Genomic DNA, 19477 nt, shown 5'->3' on the forward strand with positions numbered 1-19477 from the left:
ACCAAGGTAGGAGAAGTGTTGCGATCTTGCAGTCATCATAACATCATATCATAGCAGAAGAAACTGCCGGCTGTTCTGGAAGTCCTTTAGCGACTTGCAGGAAACCGGACGCTCGGCGTCCGGAGGCCAGCGGGGGCGCGTTATCTGGGACTTCGCCGTCCCACTTACGAAGGAGGCGAACGTCTGCGATGCAGGCCCCCCCCCCCCATCGAGCATGACCGAGCACAAACCTCTGTAAAAACAATCTGTGTTGTGGCAATAACACGGCCTTGACCCCGAGATGCAGGCTAAGCTGATAAAAGAGAAAGGCGTATGTACATAAAGTGAACCTGGCATTCATCAAGCCGGTGGAACAGCGAGGGTTCAGCTATGAGCTGCTACGTTAGCCGGGTGACACCGGAAGAGCTGATTTACTTGACTTTCAGCCCGTCGCATCCATTCGTATGCAAACATTGACCGATTTCATGTAAAATAGAAGAAATATTCCATTATATACCGCAAAGAGTGTCGGGATGGACATGGAGACTGAGTGGAGTCTCCACACACGTCTTTCACACACACGTCTCACACACATCTCACACACACGTCTTTCACACATGTCTCACACACACGTCTCACACACGTCTCTCTCAGGACACTCAAGAGACCCGACTCCACATTCAGTATTCATCTTTTTTAATCCGGGTTGTGATTTTTTCTTTAGAAATTATAAGGACTACTACTTATAATAATTGGTGTGGTAATAATGGAAATAATTGTTGATGTTATTTTTATTTTTTACAACAGCTATATTCATAATGATAATATGATAATTATTATTATTAGTAGTAGTAGTAGTATTCAGATTATGATCATACTACTACTACTACTACTATCATACTACTATTATTACTTTTACTACTAGTAATAGTAGTAGTAGTAGTAGTAGTATGATCATAATCCATATACTACTACCACTAATACTCCTATAATAATAATCCTAATCCTACCAAACAATAATAATAATCATAATAGATTATGATTACTTTTATTATTTTAGTTGTATTAGAATATAATGATAATAGTATAATTAATATGTTAATCATTTATAATTATACATATAATTATTATTATCATAATTTTTATACTTATATTATAATTATTATAATAAGGCTATATCAATATAGGAATAATATTACTATTGCTACTTACAATGATAATCATTGTTTTGTCGTATTTATCATTGTGATATCTATAATGGTATTATTTATTATATTCATAACACCGACTAATATTAATATCTAAAAATTAAAGTATTATTGTAGTTGTAATAATAACAAGAAGAAGAATGATGATGATGATGATGTTGATAAAAATCATTGGAATAAATCCAGGCGCTTTGAAGCAGCTCAGCGAGCCATTCCATCAAAACACGCTTTGAAATTCGTAACTTTTCAAAATAAAAGCTCACCGGCACGATTTCGCGTTTACAAACACCCGGAAGTAGATGACGCATCGACGCACGTCACGATCCGGGTCCTCCTGTTGCGGGGAAAGAGGCTCCTGCGGGGGATCCTGCGGGGGATCCTGCGGGGGAGGAGCGACGCCACGGCGGAAGGGCTTGTAATTTGAAAGGTCGTGACGCGGCTCCTCCTCCTTTTCCACGGCCTTTAAGTGGGTGGACGTGACTTGCATGTGCTCTTCATCATTGGTGCGCAACGGGCGCGCAACGGACGCTCCTCCATCTCCACCTCCACCTCCATCATCCTCCTCCTGCTCTCCACGAACCCCGGTCCACCGGGAGGGTCGCCGCCGGTGAGTTGTTCTCCAGCCATCCGGTGCAGTGTGTGTGTGTGTGTGTGAACACACACACACAACATGCCCTTCGCTCCGGTGTAAAACGCGTGTGTGGATCCTTCCAGGGTGGGAGCCGCGGTCACCGAGGCTATTACAGTGTTATTAAAGTGTTATTACACTGTTGTTACAATGTGTTATGACAGTGTAATATGACATTCATGCTGTAACTTACTATGTAAGCTCATATTTACATTGGCTGGAATCATACTCTTATTATTGCCGATGCAGGAGCTCATCCGGATGTCAGGCAAATTGAAAACGGCGCCTCGATTGATTTGTCGCAGTGACATCAAGATATTGGATATGATCCGTTATTGGTGATCGGATGATTTTGGAATGGCGAGATGGAGCGGGAGAAACGTAGCGGACGAACGGCATCAAAAATTTACAGGGTCTTTGTTTGGCGTCGGCGACGTCGCGTTCATGTTTTACTCCGATGTGGCATCGCAGGGATGGCGTTGAACTCGATAAAGTCTTTCAAACTGGAGCTGGACGCGCCGGGCGACGCGGCGTTCGCCGGAGGGGAGTCGGTGTCCGGCGTGGTGGTGCTGGAGCTCCGCAGGGACACCAGGGTGAACTCCATGAAGGCGCAGGGACGAGGCGTCGCCACGGCGCACTGGCTGGAGAACCGAGGCATGAACTCCGTCTACAACGACTACACCTCCAAGATCACCTACTTCAGGAAGAGGCAGCATCTGATCCGAGGTCAGTGGAAAAGTCGCCGGCGCGTTCAAGCGACGCCGACCTCCGTCTTCGGTGTTTTCGGACCGACGTCGTTCTTCACCTCAGTCGCTAAAAACCGGGTTTTTCTTAACGCGTTGTAAATAAGCGTTCGTGAAAGCGACAACGTGTTTGAGCGGTCGTTGGACGGCGAGGACGGGAACTCCCTCGACATCACCCGTCTCGCCGAACGAGGCGGAATGGAAAAGGACGCTTCCCGAAACAAAGTCGCTAAACACGCTTCCTCGGTTTTCTCGTTGTAAATTGTTTGCGAACGCCCGCGTTTCGTACCGTTTCCTTCCTTTTTTTTTTTTTTTAAATCCGATTTCGTAAGCAAAACGACCGGGGCCGGTTAAAAATTACAGGTCAACGGGTTGACGGGCGAGATAAGTCCAAAGGTGAACGCGGACAAACACGATGGGGAAAAAAAAAAAAAAAAACACCCCAAGATGAAGGATTAGGAAAAAACAAGAAAAAGGTTTTAAAGTGCAGCCTCCCAAAGTTATTGTTATATTAATTCAACGGATCCCTATCGCAGAGGAATATCTTGACGTGCACGTTCGATGCACGATAAACGCCATTTAGTTTATGATTGACTGGCTGGATGATAAACGCTAGATAGCCGTCACGTGTTCTCCCGCTGCCGTCGACTGTTCGGATGCCATTCTCGACGCCGGAGAAACCAGGACGCCTAAATTCAAAGTGTGTTTCAGGTATTTATTTCCTGAAGAAAATGCTTTTTCAGAGCACGATTCAAATCCAAAAGCCGATCATCGGACTCTTGTTTAGCGACCGAGGACTCGTGGAAGAACCGTCATCTCACGTCGAAACGCACGTTTTTCGTCGCATCCTCGGGTCGCCGTTTACAAGCCGACAACTCGGATCGACGACGAATTCCGTCTGTGCCGCCAAATACCGCCCTGGCGATTGTTTATCCACAAAGTTTCCTTTTTCGGTTGCGTTGGCGCTCGTCTGCTGGTCGTCGATCGCATCGCGGCGCCGTAAAGATTTAAAACAGCTCAGCTTTAAGGTAAGACTTTGTTGTTGTTGTCACAGCAACAATAACAATATCAATAGATATGAATATAAATAGAAGAGACAATTAAAAGGACAAAGACGACGTTTTTTCGGTCTGCGACCGTGAAAATGTTTTGGTTGCGCGCCCAGACGCCCGTCGGCTAACGTCCGGGCCGTCGATGATGCGCGGTCTATTTTGCGCTCTCAAGGTAATCAAATAAAACGAGCGTCCGGAGCGACTCGAGAGGTCGACGCCTTTCACTGAACGATTCGTCGGACGTTTTTTTTCTTTTTCCCCGTTCGTTCGCACGTCGCGGGAAAAACGTCCCGTGGGTAAAATAAAAGTAAGAGGCGGCTTGAAGCCGGGGAAAAGTGAGCGGAGGAGAAGGGAAGGAGGAAGGAGGAAGGAAGGAAAGGGTGAGGACCTTTTTTTTTTTTTTTTTTGAAAAATACAGGCCGTGTCGCCGCGGCAACCGGGAAAGCAAAACACACGGTCCCCTCCCCGGACACAACGCCAGCTGCCGCTTTTATTTAGAAAATATTTTCATTTTAAAGTGTCACAACATTAAATGAAAGAAAAATCCAGTCGCTTTCAATTTGTTTTGAAGGATTTTTTGGGGGGTATTTTAAGAGAACAGGGCAGATACTCATTCTGGGATGCATCCCGTCAATCCGCTCATTTTTTTGCTCGGCGTCATCGCTTATCTGGAGGTTGTTTTGCGTCTTATCAGCGTCTTACCAGCGTCTTACCGGAGCCCCCGGCCCCCCGGGAGCCAGCAGATGGCGGAAGCGACCTTCTGCAGATTTCTGCAATGTTGAGAAAATAAGACCGAGAAAAAAAAAGAAGACAGAGAACTCGATTACCCGAATGTAGCTGGACGGCGTAATCTGGAAATTGCGCCGAATGGCACGATCGTATAAATAACAAGTTCCAGAAAGGCGGTCCAGCAGATGGCGCGTCATCCTCTGTTTAAAAAAAAAACCGAGGGAGATCTTCTTCAGCTTTCTGCAATGTTGTGAAAACAAGACTGAGAGAAAAAAAAGAAGATCTTGATTTCCTGAACGTAGCTGGACGGCTAAGTCTGGAAATGACCCCGAATGCTACGCTCATGTAAATAACAGGCTCCAGAAAGGCGATCCTTCATTGAAAACCCGGCTCTCGCTTGCAGCCGCCGTCTGGTGGCGGCAGAGAGCCGGCTCAGCGTCCTCGCCGAACAAAAGGAGTAAACAACTTTGTTTTTCCAGACTCCCGAGTGGAGCTGAGCGTTTTGAATGGAGGAGGACGGAAAAGGTTAAATGCAGATAAACTTGTTCAGTTAGTAAAAGGTAAACTTGTTTACTGCAACTTTCTTGTAACGCGGAGACGGGCAACTCTCCATCTAAGGGAGGCCGGCGATGGAACCCCCAAATGACGTTCTGGTCCTGGTTTTGCGCTGACCCCCTCCTCCCCAGAACCGCTCGGGTCCTCGCAGGCACCGCGAAAGCAAACCTCTCGCCCGGCGACGCCGGCAAAATGACGAACTCGCCGCACGAGTCGTCGATCTCATTGCGCTTATTTGCCGGATTTGAGGCCCGCGTCGGCGAGGTCCCCCCCGCCCCGCCCCCCTCGCCGTTCGGTCACTCCGGATCTAAGTGAGCACAAACGTCATTTGGTTTTATCCCCGTAGCGAATGCCAAAAGCGGCACTGTAGTTGTTTTCCAGCGAGGGATTTAGAGGCATAAGTTGAACGCTTTCGTGCGGAGCCGTGTGCGGACCATGTGTGCGGCCACGGGACGGGGTAACAGTATGTTCAGAGCGCCAAGGAAGAAGTGGAGTAAACAGCGTCGGTACAGAGTGAAACTATTTCCCTCTTGAGTTCTTCTGCAGGATCCCTGCCAGACTGAGGCATGCTCAGTAAGCCTGTTTTCTTCTAAGAACCTGTAACCATCAGTCATCGTCAGGCACTGTTTTTCACTCTGGCTTCCACACCCAGTCTGCGTGTTTATGATGACGCCTTCAGGGACGCCTCGGAATTGTCAGCTTTATCTCAAAAGGAGCGTTAATAACTCGCCCGCGGGGATGATGAGCGGGTTTCACCTTCACGGCGTCTCACAGAGAGATCCGATTACAAATCTGCACGCGGATGCGGTTTGTTTTTTTTAAGTTTTAACATTTTTTTAACGGAGTAAGAGGGGGACATCGAAGTTTGAAAGCCGTCTGTACGTGACAGCGCCGTGGCACACCTCATCTGGGCATCGGTGGGCAGGAAGGGGCTTTACAACTCGCGCGTCGATGTAACGCTGTTGTTAATTTTATTTGAAAATAACAAAAACAGGAAAGAAGTGCGACTTCTCAGCTGGAGCGCTGAGATGTCGGTGCCGACGAAGCGGTACCTGAACGCAGCGCCGCCCTCTCCTCAGGCCTTATATAAGAAGCGGCGAAGCCCCGCCCACTTTCTCAGTGTATATATAGACCGCCGTGCGTCGCCGCAGCTCAGACAGTCGAAGCGCCGAACGGAGCGGCAACACGGACGAATCCTCTCCCACACATTCACTTCCCAAAACTCTGCGGGACTAACGCGAGAAGGAAATAAGTTCGCTTTGCACGTCATCGGGCTTCGTAACGCCAGAGACATGATTTTCGACAAGGTGAAAAAGTTGGACGTCGTCTTCGACTCCCCGGAGGTGGACTGTCCGCCCGTGTTCAGCAGCGGGGACGTGGTGTCCGGCCGGGTTCTGCTGGAGCTGTCCGGGGAAACCCGCCTCGACTCCCTCAAGCTGCACGCCGAGGGCTTCGCTAAGGTGCACTGGACCGAGTCCCGCTCGGCCGGGTCCAGCACCGCCTACACCCAGAACTACAGCGACGAGGTGGAGTACCTGAACCGGAGGGAGGTGTTGCTGCAGGCAGGTCAGTCACCCCTGCAGCCTCCCGGAGATCCAGAACCCCCCCCCCCCCCCAAAAAAAAAGCAGAAAAAACACAAATGTGACCCCCCGTTTTAGTTGTTTCTCTGCACAAAAGTGCACCCCAAACCGGATTTGACACGTTTTACCTGCCTAGGTTGTCGTTTCTGTCTTGCTTTGCTCTGGGCCTTCACTTGTTACTAGTCGGATAAAGCCAACTTCCTTGACAGTCGCCTGAGGAACCCCATTCACACACACACACACACACACACACACACAGGTGACAGCAGCTGTGTTTGCATTGAGCCCAACCTGCTCCCGGAGCCAGACGTGCACAACTTCATTCATTGCTCCACAAGTTTGTCCATAAAGGAGCCGGAAGTTACAGTTGCAGACTTGTTGTTGTCGTTGGATCTGACGGCCCCTGAAGACGGTCTACAGGAGTGCGGCGTGGAGATTGACCTGTAGCCGTCGGTGTGCGCCGAAGCGCCGTCTGTTGGATTTGACGCGTTTATTTTCCAAAAAGGACGCAAACACATGGAAGCGGTTAAAACGCGAGACACGTGTTAGGGGATCTGCAGGGAAAAAGGGCGAAGGAAGGAGGGAGGGCCGGCCGGGGAACGGCTGCAGGAAAACATGTTCTCAGTCAGCACAAAGGAGCAGGAGCCGCCCCTCGGAGCGGCTCGCCCATGTGATTCGCAGAGAAAGGGCTTTCTGTTTCGGCGGCGGCCGCGACGAGCGCCTTCGGAGGGCGAGGGTTCGGGTTCGAGTCGTATTTATTCACCTGGACGCCAAGCGTACCGTCGTTAAAAGCTCAGAAAGTTAGAAAAAAGGAATGGACGTCTCCCCGCTCACGTTCTCCCCTCACGGTTTTCTTTTTTAGATAACGGCGGCGTGACGGTCCTTCCCGCCGGCAGACACGAGTTCCCCTTCAGCTTCCAGCTGCCGGAGGAGACGCTGGTCACCTCCTTCGAGGGGAAGCACGGCAGCATTCGCTACTGGGTGAAGGTGAAGCTGCATCGTCCCTGGGCCACCGTCAAGAAGATCAAGAAGGAGTTCACGGTGATCGAGCCCATCGACATCAACACGCCCGCTCTGCTGGTGAGGCTCCGTGACCTCCTCACCTTTTCTTGGACGCCGCCGCGACCTTTTTCCTCAAACGTCTCCCGGTGTTTTCGCTTCCCCAGGCGCCGCAGGCGGGAACCAAAGATAAGATGGCCCGCATGTGGTACCGCAACTTCGGTCAGGTTTCGGTGACGGCGAAGATCGACCGCAAGGGCTACACGCCAGGTAAGGGCTCGGCGGAGAAAAGAGCGTCCGCCGCGGCGAGGAGAGGCGCGCCGCGATCCTCAACGCCGCTCCTCCCGTCTCCTCAGGCGAGGTCATCCCCGTTTTCGCCGAGTTCGACAACTCCACGTCGCGGTCCATCGTGCCCAAGGCGTACATCACGCAGACGCAGACCTTCATCGCCCGCGGCACCATGAAGCAGAAGCGCTCGGTGGTGGCCACGCTCTGCGGCGACATCGTGGGAACCCGGCGCCGGGAGACCTGGCACGGCCGGGCCATCAAGATCCCGCCCGTGGGTCCGTCCATCCTGCAGTGCCGCATCATCAAAGTGGAATACATGCTGAAGGTGAGCTTCGGCGTCCGAAAGGCGGAAACTCGCCGGTTCGCTCGCCGGTTCCTCCCTGACCGCCGTCCTCCGCTCCGTCCCAGGTGTGCGTGGACGTCCCCGGCACGTCCAAGCTGTGCCTGGAGCTGCCGCTGGTCATCGGCACCATCCCGCTCCATCCGTTCGGCAGCAGAACCTCCAGCGTCAGCAGCCAGTACAGCGTCAACCTGGAGTGGCTGCGCATGGCCATCCCAGAGCAGCCCGAGCGTAAGCGTCTCTTTTTAAAACCTTCGACGAGGGGGGGAATCCTCACGATGCGCGGTGGACCGATCCTCCGTCTCCTTTCCCGCGCAGCCCCTCCGGAGTACAGCTCCGTGGTGACCGGCGAGGAGGCGGAGCAGCGCAACCACGACAACGACGCCGCCGCCGACGTCCCGCAACCGGACGAAGATCTGAGCGGGATCCTGGAACGGCCCCTCATGGCGTTCGTGCAGGAGTTCCGCTTCCGACCGCCGCCGGTGTACAGCGAGGTGAGGTTTTAGGATACGACGTACGCTGCGGGAAAAATAAAGGGAACACTAAAATAACACATCCTGGATCCGAATGGATGAAATATCCTCATTAAATACTTTGCATAGTCGAATGTGCCGACAACAAAATCACACCGCAATGATCGGGAAGTGAAATGTATGAACCCATGGAGGTCTGGACTCCAAATGAAAGTGTAAAAACACACTCCAGGCTGATCCAACGTTGATGTCACGTCCTTAAAACAAGACCAAATCAACCCGTGTTAAATTCCTAAGTGGACATTTTGATTTCACACAAATAGGATTGACTTGGAGTTACATTGTCTCTTAAGGGTTCCCTTTATTTTTTCGAGCGGTATCTTTATTTTGTTTTTCTAGGTGTGGGTCATTGTTTTGGCCGGCTGGTCACATTTCTCAATTTTTAGATGCGGGCTATCATTGAACAAAATTGAAATTAAAGAAAAATGAAAATTTCAATTTTTTGACATTTTATTTCAACATTCAAATCCTTTTTCCGATTCAAAGCAAATAATTTCCCCGTTTTTTTTTTGTTTTTTTTTGACACTTAGAACTGTTTCATTGCCGCGACAAAAGAATTTCCCCTCTGGGGATCAAAGTTTATCTCCTGCGTCGCCGTGGAAACGCCGGTCCGGGTCGAATCTAATTCCGTTCTTCCGTCCGCAGGTGGATCCCAACCCTCAGCCCGTCAGCATGAGGCCTCGCTGCATGACGTGTTGAACCACCAGCCCCCGTTCGAGCGTCTTAAAATAATGAAACGAAAACAAATCAAGAGATTTGGATCGCTTCTCCTTGCCGGAAAAGCCACCCCGGTCCCGACCCAAGAGTTGCGAAGAGGGGCCGGAGCGCGGCGGAGCGCTCAGCAGACCCAAACGCCGGTGGAAGCGCGAGGAGCGCCGACCTCCGAACCCACTGACCCACGCTTTTTTTTTTTCGTTTTCACTACCGAGACAAAAAAAAAAAAAAAAGAGTGGACACTTTCCCGTTCTGCTGAGACGGAGGCCCCGTCGGCCCCCCCGTCGCCCCCCCCCCGTCGGCCCCCCCCCCGCCGCCAAGTGATTTTTGGCTCCAAACCAAAAGAGCTCCGAATGCCTCCCGATCATTTCCCTCATGTCAAGTGAGTTTTTAAAGATTTCAGGAGTTTTTGGACACGTTGGTGAAGGGAGAAAGCGGGAGATGTTGGTGCTGCACCGGGTGTTTTATTTCAGATTGACGTGTTTTAACGCTACGTCGTCAAGTAATGTAACCGGCGTTACATTAAGAAAGGTGCGATGTGTTGTCTTTTTCTTTCTTTTTTTTTTTTTTTTTTCCAACTCCCTTTTACCAGACATGCTGGAATCTTAACAGCCTACATTCTATGCAACGTGTGACTCGACGGCAGTGATTTCAAATGTTATACAAGCACATATTCTACGTGAAGGAATTCTACGAGAAGTCCAATGAGCAGATGTAGATGTATGTTATGCATGCAGGTGAACAATATGTAAAAGGGAAAAAAAAAAAAACGTATGCCTTAAATATGTCGTCGGAGATGGCGCGAGAGTGTCAGGAGCTCTCGGAACCGAGCGTTTTCTGGAAGGAAACGAAAAGTCGCGGGCGGGCGAGTGGAGTTTTTTCGCGATGCGGCAGCCGCACCGTCGTCTTGATGTTGATTTTTAGCGTGAGGCTAAAAAAAATAAATAGCGGGGTGATCCGTTTCCACGCGAGGCTCAAGAATTAGCTCTCCCAGCTGCTAAAGAAAAAGAGGAGGAGGAAGAGGAGACCTCTGAGCCATGTGGTTTGAAGCTGTTGATGGGAGCCAGATGCCTTAGCGCTTCGGGTGGCTTCGCCGAGCCCGACAAGAACACACAGCGTTCAAAGTCAAGCCTTAAGCCGGAGACGCCACCGAAGTGTATGAACAAAGAACCATTCCAAAAACAAAAGGAAAAAAAAAAAAACTGACTCAAGGATTAGATTTTCTCCTCCAACTTCCAAAAAGAAGGAAAAGAAAAACAAACTGTATGAAAGAAGTCCTCAGGGTCAGCCGTGCGACTTCATTGTCACGCTAGAAGAAGTCGGAATGTATTTTTATACGAATGTTAGTTCACAGTTTTGCCTAATTTTTGTAATTCTTTTTTTTTAAGAAAATAAAAATATATTAAATCAACCCCTTCTTCTTCGGTGCTCTGTGGAAAATCCCCTCTGGATCCTTGCGGCGGCGCGGTTAGCGTGCAGCACGCCGCCGAAACTACCTTCAAGAGAGCAAATCCAAAGTCCCATGTTTTGGCCAAACGTAGCGTTGGAGCTGGAACTGGACGACGTTCTCTGATCTCAAACCGGCGCTGCGAGGTTTCTATTTCTGTGCTTCATCTTAACAAATGTGCTGCGGCTTATCGCTCCGTCTCACATCTGATCGGTCGCGTCGCGTCCCGACCGAAACGTGGCTCCCGTCGGGCGTCGACGCGAAATTTCAACGGGGATCGGAACGGTTATTTTTAACCCGACGTCGACCCCGGAACGCACGGGTTGGGATCCGCAGGTCGGTGAATCGTCACGCCGTCGTAACACGCCGTCCTGGGGGTTTAATTTACCCGGAGACGGTCTGCGCGGGCACGGTTAGCGTACCGGAAAGGGGAAGGCAGCGGTTCACAACCTGTTTTCTTGTACCGGGAACCGGTTTAATGCATAAAAATGCATGGGGTTTCAAATAAAAACTTCACAGTATTTAATCCGAATACGCTTTATAGGAGGCAGTATTAGACTAGAATATCTTGTTTCCCCGCTAGTAGATGATCCCATCTGGGGGCCGAAAGTGAGTTTTCTATAGTCTTGTTTTGTTGGTTGGAAACAGAAAGGGCTCTCAGGATCTTCTGCTTTGACTTGGACCCAGAATGCAAAAAGATTTGAAGCCGTCGCAAGCAAATAATGCGTTGCGGGTGCAAAGTTTTTGTATCATCTGTTACGATGAACCCGTAACTTTGGTAGGAATCTATTTTCTTTTAAATGCAGCCGCGGTCCCGTTGTTCGCTCGTTTCCGCACGACTTTTGTGCCCGACTGTTTGCTTCTTTCAAGTGTTAGCTTGTGGAAGCCGAAGTGTGAAATGGCGCGGCAGAGCTCAGAGCGGCAGTCAGGCGAAGGTGGAAACTGACGCTTTTTATCAAAATAAGATCCGGAAGGTGGAACGAAAAAAACTCCAATTTGTACCAAGAAAGATTTTCTTTGCGGACCGGGACCAAATGATGAACCAGTGCGGATCGTTGTGGCTTCATCCAATATGGCTTCCGACGGGCGTTCCTAAGAAAAGGCGTGGAGCGAACGAACAGCCCTTTAACAGCCCTGTAGTTTGAGAGCGACTTGCGAGAGGAGTCAGAAGGTCTTCAAGATGTAGCCTAAATATTTTTAGGGATCCAATCCGTCCCTCTGTTGGGCAAATGGACTCGTGTAAGAAGAAACTAGCTCGCTTGGCGAATCTATTTCCTCTGCGGACCGCTACCTGGGTTAAGGGATGATAATAAACATTTGTCAGCGTTGCCAATCCGGTCCGACCCCTCCGTTGGTCTTTGGATCCCTAAAAACTAGATGCGTCCCCGGGAGGTTTCAAGCAGGATCCGTCCCATCGGTTTTCAGCCGGCGTTTCCGTTTTCCGAGTCCCGGCTTCGCTCCGGTCCCCCCGCCTCCCTTCCGGAGGGGAATCTTCTTTCCCCGTTCATTTTCCCATGTTCCAAAGGATTTATTTCGTTCTTCCGACCCTCTGACGGGACCTCGCGGAAACGACCCGTGTAAAAGCTGAGGCATTGTATCGCGCGCCGCCTCCGAACCCCCGAGCAACGGCTGCCTTGTGATTTCAGTGTGTGACAATCATATTTTCTCCCAGGACTTGTTCCACATCTATTAGTGTCTCAAATACATCTCAGTTGTTAAATCGGCGAGAGAGATGATAATCTCGGGGCGATCCGGAGACGATCCGCGGACGGTTGAGGGAGACGGTAGGAAGGCGAAGCGACGAGCTGGAATTTGACACCGTTATTGTGGAAAAGCGAGACGGCCAACCGGGTTTTCAGGAGCGGGACGGGTGACCGAGCCTGCATGAAGGAATGCACGGCGGGCGTCAGGTTATGAGGGAGCGCGACTCCTCGGGCGGACGCTACGCGGGTCGGATCTTCTTTAGACCACGCCCGAATCCGTAGAAATCCGCTTCCCACGTCTGGACGGTCTACAGAAACCCGACGTCCGGGCTCGATCGACCGACTCGAAAAAGAGGGCGGAGACAGACGGCTTGCTAACAACTTGCTAACAACTGACCTCTACAATCTTCTTCTCTTTTGGGGTTTTCCCTTCAGGGAGAATCCACCATCTCCGTCTCACCCTACTCTCTGGATCCTCCTCTCTCACACCTTCATATCCTCTCTAGATGTCCATCCATCTTCTCTTTGGTCTTCCTCCGGACCAGGGGTGGGCAAACTACGGCCCGCGGGCCACAGCCGGCCCGTTAAAGATCGGTACGAAGTTCATACTTGACGTGAACGATTGAATGATTGGATCATCATTACATTTTTGGAGCTACGAGAGAATTTCCCTGAGCTGAATGACACAGATCGTCTTCGTGGTTTCGCCTTTACCGTGGACACACTGACACACATGATAGAGTGAAGCGACGAGGGAGAAACCGGTTTGTGCATGAAATGCGAGCAAACGTCAGAGCCTTCAAAACCAAAGCTGGTTTCTCTTTCAAAGCAAAAGTCAGACAAGTGTGATATGAACTGTTAAAAATGTATTTTCTTTTTTTTTTTTTTTTTATATGTATCGTATCTTGAGCCGACCCGGCCCGTCTGTCAAATTTTAAAAGTCAATGCAGCTCCTGAGCCTAAAAAAGTTTGCCCACCTCCGTTCTAGACCTCCAATTCCAGCATCCGTCTACCAATGAATTCTCTGTCTGTCTGTGACTCGACCATCTCAGTCTGACTTGATCTCCAAAACATGCGCCGTCCCTCTGAAGGCCCCGATCCCGTCCGTCCCGGTCGCTCCCAAAGACAACATCGGCATCTTCGGCTCTGAACTGAAAGGTTACAATAATAGTTTAAGTATTGTTGAAGAAGATGTGCACGGAGTCCGAAGGAATCCGGAGAAGGTAGGAGCTTCCTATCGTGCATTGACGAAGGGACAAATATGCAGGTTGCCGCTTTGGGAAAGCATACCGGCTTGTTTATCGGCGTGCCCTCACCTACCCGGCTTCTCCAGGTGACCCGGCAACTGTTTTCTGCTGAAAAAAATGTTAGAGGAGGAAGAAAACATGAGCTTCAATGCGGGAGGGGTGAGATTCAGGTCCAACACTGGGCTGTGAGTCCGAGGTCAAGATCTGCGCAAATCTGAAGAGGCCAAAGTAAACACTTTTAAAATTCTTCTCCTGAAGCTCTGAATCCATTCGGCGTCCCTCGGTTTTACTTCGCTTTCGGTTTTCGTCAAACGTTAATAGGGGGAAAAAAATCTAAAACATGTCGAGAACAAAAAGCGATACGGAATGACCTTGTAACCGTGGTAACTTAAAAGGACGCGCTAGTTATGACAGCGACGGTGGCGTGAAGCCCTCGGGCGCCGAAAGAAACCGAGCGCTCCCGAATGAACCTGAGCCCGTGGAATTTTTTCAGCTCGCCGTAAAACTGAAGCCGTAATCGTCGACCTGAAGGCTGAAATGTCCTCAAGAGGCGACTGACGATCCAGGAGCCTTGATTTCAACAAGCTAGCGAGCGGTTTCTCCTTAAAGCCGCTGCGACACCAGTCCGTCCTTGTCTTCAGGGTCTAGTCCACGGATCATTTGGTCCCGGCCCGCAAAGGAAATCCTTCTAGGCACAAATGGTAGTTATAACTTGTAAAAGTCGTAAAAAAGATGGTTTCCACCTTTGCCCTCCTGCTGCACTGAATATTGTCATTGCCTAATATAAAATCCTAATATAAAACTTTTGCAAGCATTAAACTGGTCCCCGGTTGGCGGCTGCTGATCTACACCTTCAAATATCACTCTATTTGTAATATTCCATGTTTCTAGATGACGCCCGACTTGTAACGGCAGCAACTCGCCATCGGCGGACGTTTCCGTTTCCTGACATTCACATCGCGAATGGAAATTCACCGAACCGAAAAGCTGTTTTTCCACGTCGGTTTTTGTTTTTGAATAACGCAGCGCCTCTTTCTTACGACAGCTGACGAGCGCCGACCCTCCGGAGAAGAGGCCGCAGGACGGCAGCGCCGGACCTGCTGGATCTGCTGGACGGGCGCCGACAGGTAAACGCCTTGATTTCGCGAATTTGCGACGCTGCGATTGAAGCGGTTTGTAAGAATGACTCATTTGAACTTCCAACGTTGCGTCATTTTGGTTTCTCCCGCTGCTGGATAATCGGATAATCATTTAACCAAACAGGTGTTCGCCGCTTATGTCATTCTTTATTTTCCTTCAGCCGTGGAGAAGTAACTCCTTTTCCGCTTCATCGTCAGCACGTTTGGTAATATCAGCGTCGTCTCTTGGGCTGAACGCGGGCCTCCTAGCGAGGCGGCTGGCGAACGGTTCAAACGGACACCGTTTTATTTTGAAAATACGCTCTCTTTGTAGTTTCACCTCGGAGGTTTGACGGGTTTTGCCCTCGGCTGATTTTTGGCCCAGATTTTAAAGCGGAGGCACAAGAAATCCTCCGTCACGCTCTCGTACATCCTTCGTTAGAGATCCGAACTTGTCGGCAGTAAATTCGGGAAAATACTTGAAGGTCAAGAACGGAGGTCAGAGGAGATCAAATCATAGAAAAAAAAAAAAAGAGTTGAAACGTTGAATCCGTGAACGCGAAACACAAATTAGAATTGAAAATATTCTTCTCACCGATAACATGCTGACAATCCAATCACTTCTTACGTGACAGAAATATGAAAACCTGTCCGCTGTGAAATAAATAAAATATCCGTGTTTTTATTCGTGTCCACCGTTATCTTGTCGCTACATAACAGAGCAGAAAGGACGAGCTAAGTTGCTACGGGATTTTCAGAAACACGCATTTGATTCTTATGAAGCCGCACCGCCTTTCTAATTCCTTATTTCTCATAATATCTCAAATAAAGGGAGCGCGTTGGCAAAGCCTCTAAACCGATGGGAAGGTTTGGGATGAGTTTGGTTGGTGAATCAACACTTGTTATTGGTTCTTGGAGCTTGGGTTTGCGCTGCATCCTCGCTGCAAGACGCTTCCTGGCTGGTCGGCTCCTGTGCAAACATTCTGCCGTACTAATATATACAAGTCTGTAATTTGGATTCCAGACAAGATGGTACCGTGCACGTTCACTCTCTACAGAGAAGACCGCGCAAACTCTGGAAACAGTTGAGATAAAATCATTGAATTTTTTATTTTTTTTTGTACAGGATGCAAAATTTAGCAGGTTATTGGCGAAATAAATGACATAAATGATTATAGTGCACAGCATGTGTGTTAAACTCAACTCAACACATCTTTATATGAGGCCCGCGAGAACATCTTAAATCAAATAAGTCAAACGTGTGCATTTACCATAAACTACATTTCCGATCGTATTACACGCAGAGTGACGTCTTTAGATCGTAAGCGAATCCATACCGACGCCACTTCCAACATATTATCCCTAAATATCCGGGAGGTGGAAAAGTTGCTGCAGATGGAAGGCTGTTTCTAGAAAGATGGGAATGCATATGGAGTATTTTGGATTTCATACAACCAGAGCTATTTAACATGATGGAGTAGTTATATTTATTTTCCATTACATTCGGTTCCATCTATACAGTTACTGTGAAATGGAGGGCAGCCATGATGCTGACGTGGTAGAAATGAGTTTTTAGTCTCTAAATGACGTGTGAATGCTTGTAATATCGACCTGAACGAGTGACCTAGAGAACGACTTATCGCTTGTTCTCCTTCTAATGTTTTCCCGGACAAAAACAGAGCAGAGGAAACCGTCCCGAACGTCTCCTCGGCAAAAGAGACTTCCAGACGAGATCACGAGTAAAACAAAAGGCCTCATTCAAACAACAGACGCATAAAAAAACACCGGCCAAATATTGAGTTTCATCGAGCTTATAATTTAATGTTCCTGCTCAGGAATGCGGGGCATTCAGTGCGTTACACTTCCGCCACATGTTCCTGGAAGGGTTGCACAAACTTATTCTTCAAATAAACTTCCAAGTCTAGCGTCGGGGCTGCGCGATAACGCCACCGGAGCCCGGGCGGGATCGCCGAAGACACAAGAATGCGATTATTAGCGTCTTTGCTCTGTTGTCTCTATTTTTGAAGATATTTCCCCTCTCCTTGTCACGGCCAGATCCTTCTGTTTCCTCCAAACGTCAGGCCGGAGCAGAAGGAAAGTTGCAGAAGGTGTTGCGTAAGAGCCGGGTTTCGATAGGCGCAGCGAACGCGACACCTGAGATCTCATAATATCTCGGACTCCTGTTTGGGCTCGCCCTCCGTCGGCCTCCCACGCGCCTGTTGTTTTGCGGGTGTTTCCACAGTCGGCGCAGCTGTTTTCACTTTCCCCAGCCGCGCTTTCGGTTTCAGACGCGGCCTCCCATCGCGTCAAGCTCGGCTAGCGAGCTATCCAAGGACTCCGCCGTGCCATCAATGAGTCTTATCGCGATGAATTTGGCGCCGTTTGCTCGTTGCGCCGATAAAACCCCGGGCGCGTCGGAGCCCGGGCACCTCGTCAAGGTTGGCGGGAGGAAGCGGATCTTCCCGCGAGCGTTCGTTTGTCTTCTTGTGTTCCGAATGTGAATCGCATTCCAAACAGATCGCAACACGACCCGGGGAAGAGCGGTAGGCGACAAACCAAAACACGCCGTCTGAGGTGGGAGGACGTATCAGGGGGTTTGTTTTCGGAAGATACCGCCAGGCTTTTGTTTTGCGCCGGGTGAGAAACGGGAGCCGGACGGGTTTTTCGGTCAAAAAGATGCTGTTATGGCTAGCGCCCTGGGTTTTTGTGCGAAAGCGTCGGTCTCTGCGGCGTACAACGAGCTAGATCGGGGTCAGCGGGAAGCTCCAGAAGGTTTCCACGGCACCAGGACCGGCCAATAACCTGGCTTCTTGCTCAGATCGTTACGCGTCGGGCGGCGCGGCGGCATAGCGGTTAGCGCTTCACGGCAAGAAGGTCCCGGTCGGAATCAGGAGGCCCTTCAGAGGCGGGGGGGGGGGGGGGGGGTCTGTCCATATGATGGCGTGACGTATCTGCACGACGGATGAATGACGGGGTGAATGCAGGTTCCTCTCTGCAAAATAGAGAGAAAAGAGAAATGGAAGCAGGATAAGCGGTAAACATTATGAATGAATGAATGAATGAATGAATTGCCGTTACAGCGACATTTGCGGCTTGCTAAGCCGTCACTTTATGGCAGCACCCACCTTCATCATCTTCATCATCTTCATCTTTACACGACATATCATCGAGAGGGTGAATTAACTGTAGGTCTCTATGGCATGTGAATGACAGGGTGAATGTTTTCTTTCTTTATATTCAAGATAACCTAAGACGAGTTGGGGTCACATAGGGGTTCATACATAGACCCTTATGGTCTCTGTATGAAAGAGTGAATGGTTGCATGTCTTTAAATGACGTGTGAATGAAAGGGTGAATTATTTTTGTCGGTCTTTGCATCTCACATGTGAACGAGAGGGTGAATGATTGCATCTCTTTACATGATGTATGAATGAGAGGGTGAATGGTTTTCTTTCCTTACATGACTGAGATGGAAGGATTGCATTGCCCACATGGAGCACGAGTGAAAGAGTGAATGCTTGGATGTCTTTATATGACACGTGAATGAGTGGGGGAATTATTTTTGTCGGTCTTTATCGCTCGCATGTGAATGAGAGGGTGAATGGTGGCATGTCTCTAAATAATGCGTGAATGAGAGGGCGAACGGACACGTGTCCGTATGTCCATGTATACATGGGATTGTCCGAACCCCAGACGTCCGCAGGGTCGAACTCCAACCCCCGACCTCGACTGCACGATAAGCGGTGTGGAAAATGAATGAATGAATGAACGGTAATCAATCGAATCGGATTCGTGCAAAAAAAAAAAAAATCGAAATCCGTTCCCTTCTGGCCGAGCCTGGGCCGGCCACGTCTCCGACCGCGACATTTGAGTTGTTGTTTTTTTCCGTGACCGGATGTCAGTTAGCCTTTTAATCTCGAATCTCCCGCGAACTAAGAAGAGCCCCTTTGTTCGCGTCTCTCCAAATATCCCCCTCTGCTCCGCAACTGTTGTGTCTCCGGCCACTCGGCGCGTTATAAAAAGGGTATTCATAACTTACAGAATTGTGTGTCATGAAAGATCCCTTTGATGTGGAGGCCAAGCCGCCGACCTGGCCAATCAAACGTCTCCTCAGACGCCCTCATCCCGCCCGGTCCGCTCGCACGTAGGCGATGTTACGTCAGGACGTCCGATCAGCGCCTTGTTGACTCCGGAAAGGAGTCGGGATCGTCTTGCAGCTCCTCCCTTTTTCAAGATTTCATGGAAGCCGGTGTAACTCCAGAGCGACAGGAGGAGGAGGAAGAAGGGGTTGCGAGCTCTGCGTCTCAGACGGTCGATGTTTTGAAGGAAAAAAACATCTTGCGAAACGCGCCGCTCCGTTTCTGTTGGCCCCGCCTTTGTTTGTCATCTAAATCTGCTTACTAGCTTTGTCCCGAAAAGCTCCGCGTCGCTCTTTGTTTGCCAATCTTGATGAATTTAAACAGCCTGGCGTTGTGACGTCGTCTCCCGATCCTGCAGAAAATGATCAAATCGACACCCGCAGGGAGGGAAGGGGGGGGATTGTTTGTTTACCCGGCTTTCGGAAAAGGAAGCCGGACAGTTTATCCACGCCGTGCGATTCCGCGAGTCGCAGC

At 49.7% G+C, this 19477-nt stretch overlaps 1 protein-coding gene and 1 long non-coding RNA gene across 3 annotated transcripts; one reads left to right on the top strand and one right to left on the bottom strand.

The window, feature by feature from the left end:
• Positions 1 to 1597: 1597 nt before the first annotated feature.
• On the top strand, positions 1598 to 10760 carry arrdc2 (arrestin domain containing 2). 2 transcript variants are annotated; one of them, XM_086161497.1, is made up of 8 exons: positions 1598 to 1794; positions 2287 to 2541; positions 7338 to 7555; positions 7642 to 7744; positions 7831 to 8087; positions 8171 to 8333; positions 8421 to 8596; positions 9281 to 10760. In XM_086161497.1, exons 2-8 carry the CDS (start codon positions 2289 to 2291, stop codon positions 9332 to 9334), a joined length of 1224 nt encoding a protein of 407 aa, XP_086017623.1. In that variant the 5' UTR covers positions 1598 to 1794; positions 2287 to 2288; the 3' UTR covers positions 9335 to 10760. The 2 variants fall into 2 exon arrangements, with proteins under 2 accessions (XP_086017623.1, XP_086017622.1); XM_086161496.1 differs by lacking the exons at positions 1598 to 1794; positions 2287 to 2541 and adding an exon at positions 6037 to 6460.
• A 5897-nt stretch (positions 10761 to 16657) lies between these two features.
• On the bottom strand, positions 16658 to 19146 carry LOC147226130 (uncharacterized). The gene is made up of 2 exons (XR_015107282.1): positions 18904 to 19146; positions 16658 to 17856 (listed from the first exon to the last, which is right to left on the bottom strand). It is a non-coding gene; the product is annotated as an uncharacterized LOC147226130 (long non-coding RNA).
• Between the last annotated feature and the right edge of the window lie 331 nt (positions 19147 to 19477).

This window comes from Fistularia commersonii, chromosome 16 (assembly GCF_037954325.1).
Source record: "Fistularia commersonii isolate RoL2024-O1a breed Wild chromosome 16, RoL_Fcom_v1.0, whole genome shotgun sequence".
NCBI lineage: Eukaryota > Metazoa > Chordata > Actinopteri > Syngnathiformes > Fistulariidae > Fistularia > Fistularia commersonii.

Bases quoted from the DNA above. Each gene is read 5' to 3' on its own strand.
- arrdc2 (XM_086161496.1), top strand. From the start codon at position 6,187: ATGATTTTCGACAAGGTGAAAAAGTTGGACGTCGTCTTCGACTCCCCG. The intron at 7,556-7,641 runs GTGAGGCTCCGT...TCGCTTCCCCAG, and splicing joins TCAACACGCCCGCTCTGCTG to GCGCCGCAGGCGGGAACCAA. The intron at 7,745-7,830 runs GTAAGGGCTCGG...CCGTCTCCTCAG, and splicing joins CCGCAAGGGCTACACGCCAG to GCGAGGTCATCCCCGTTTTC.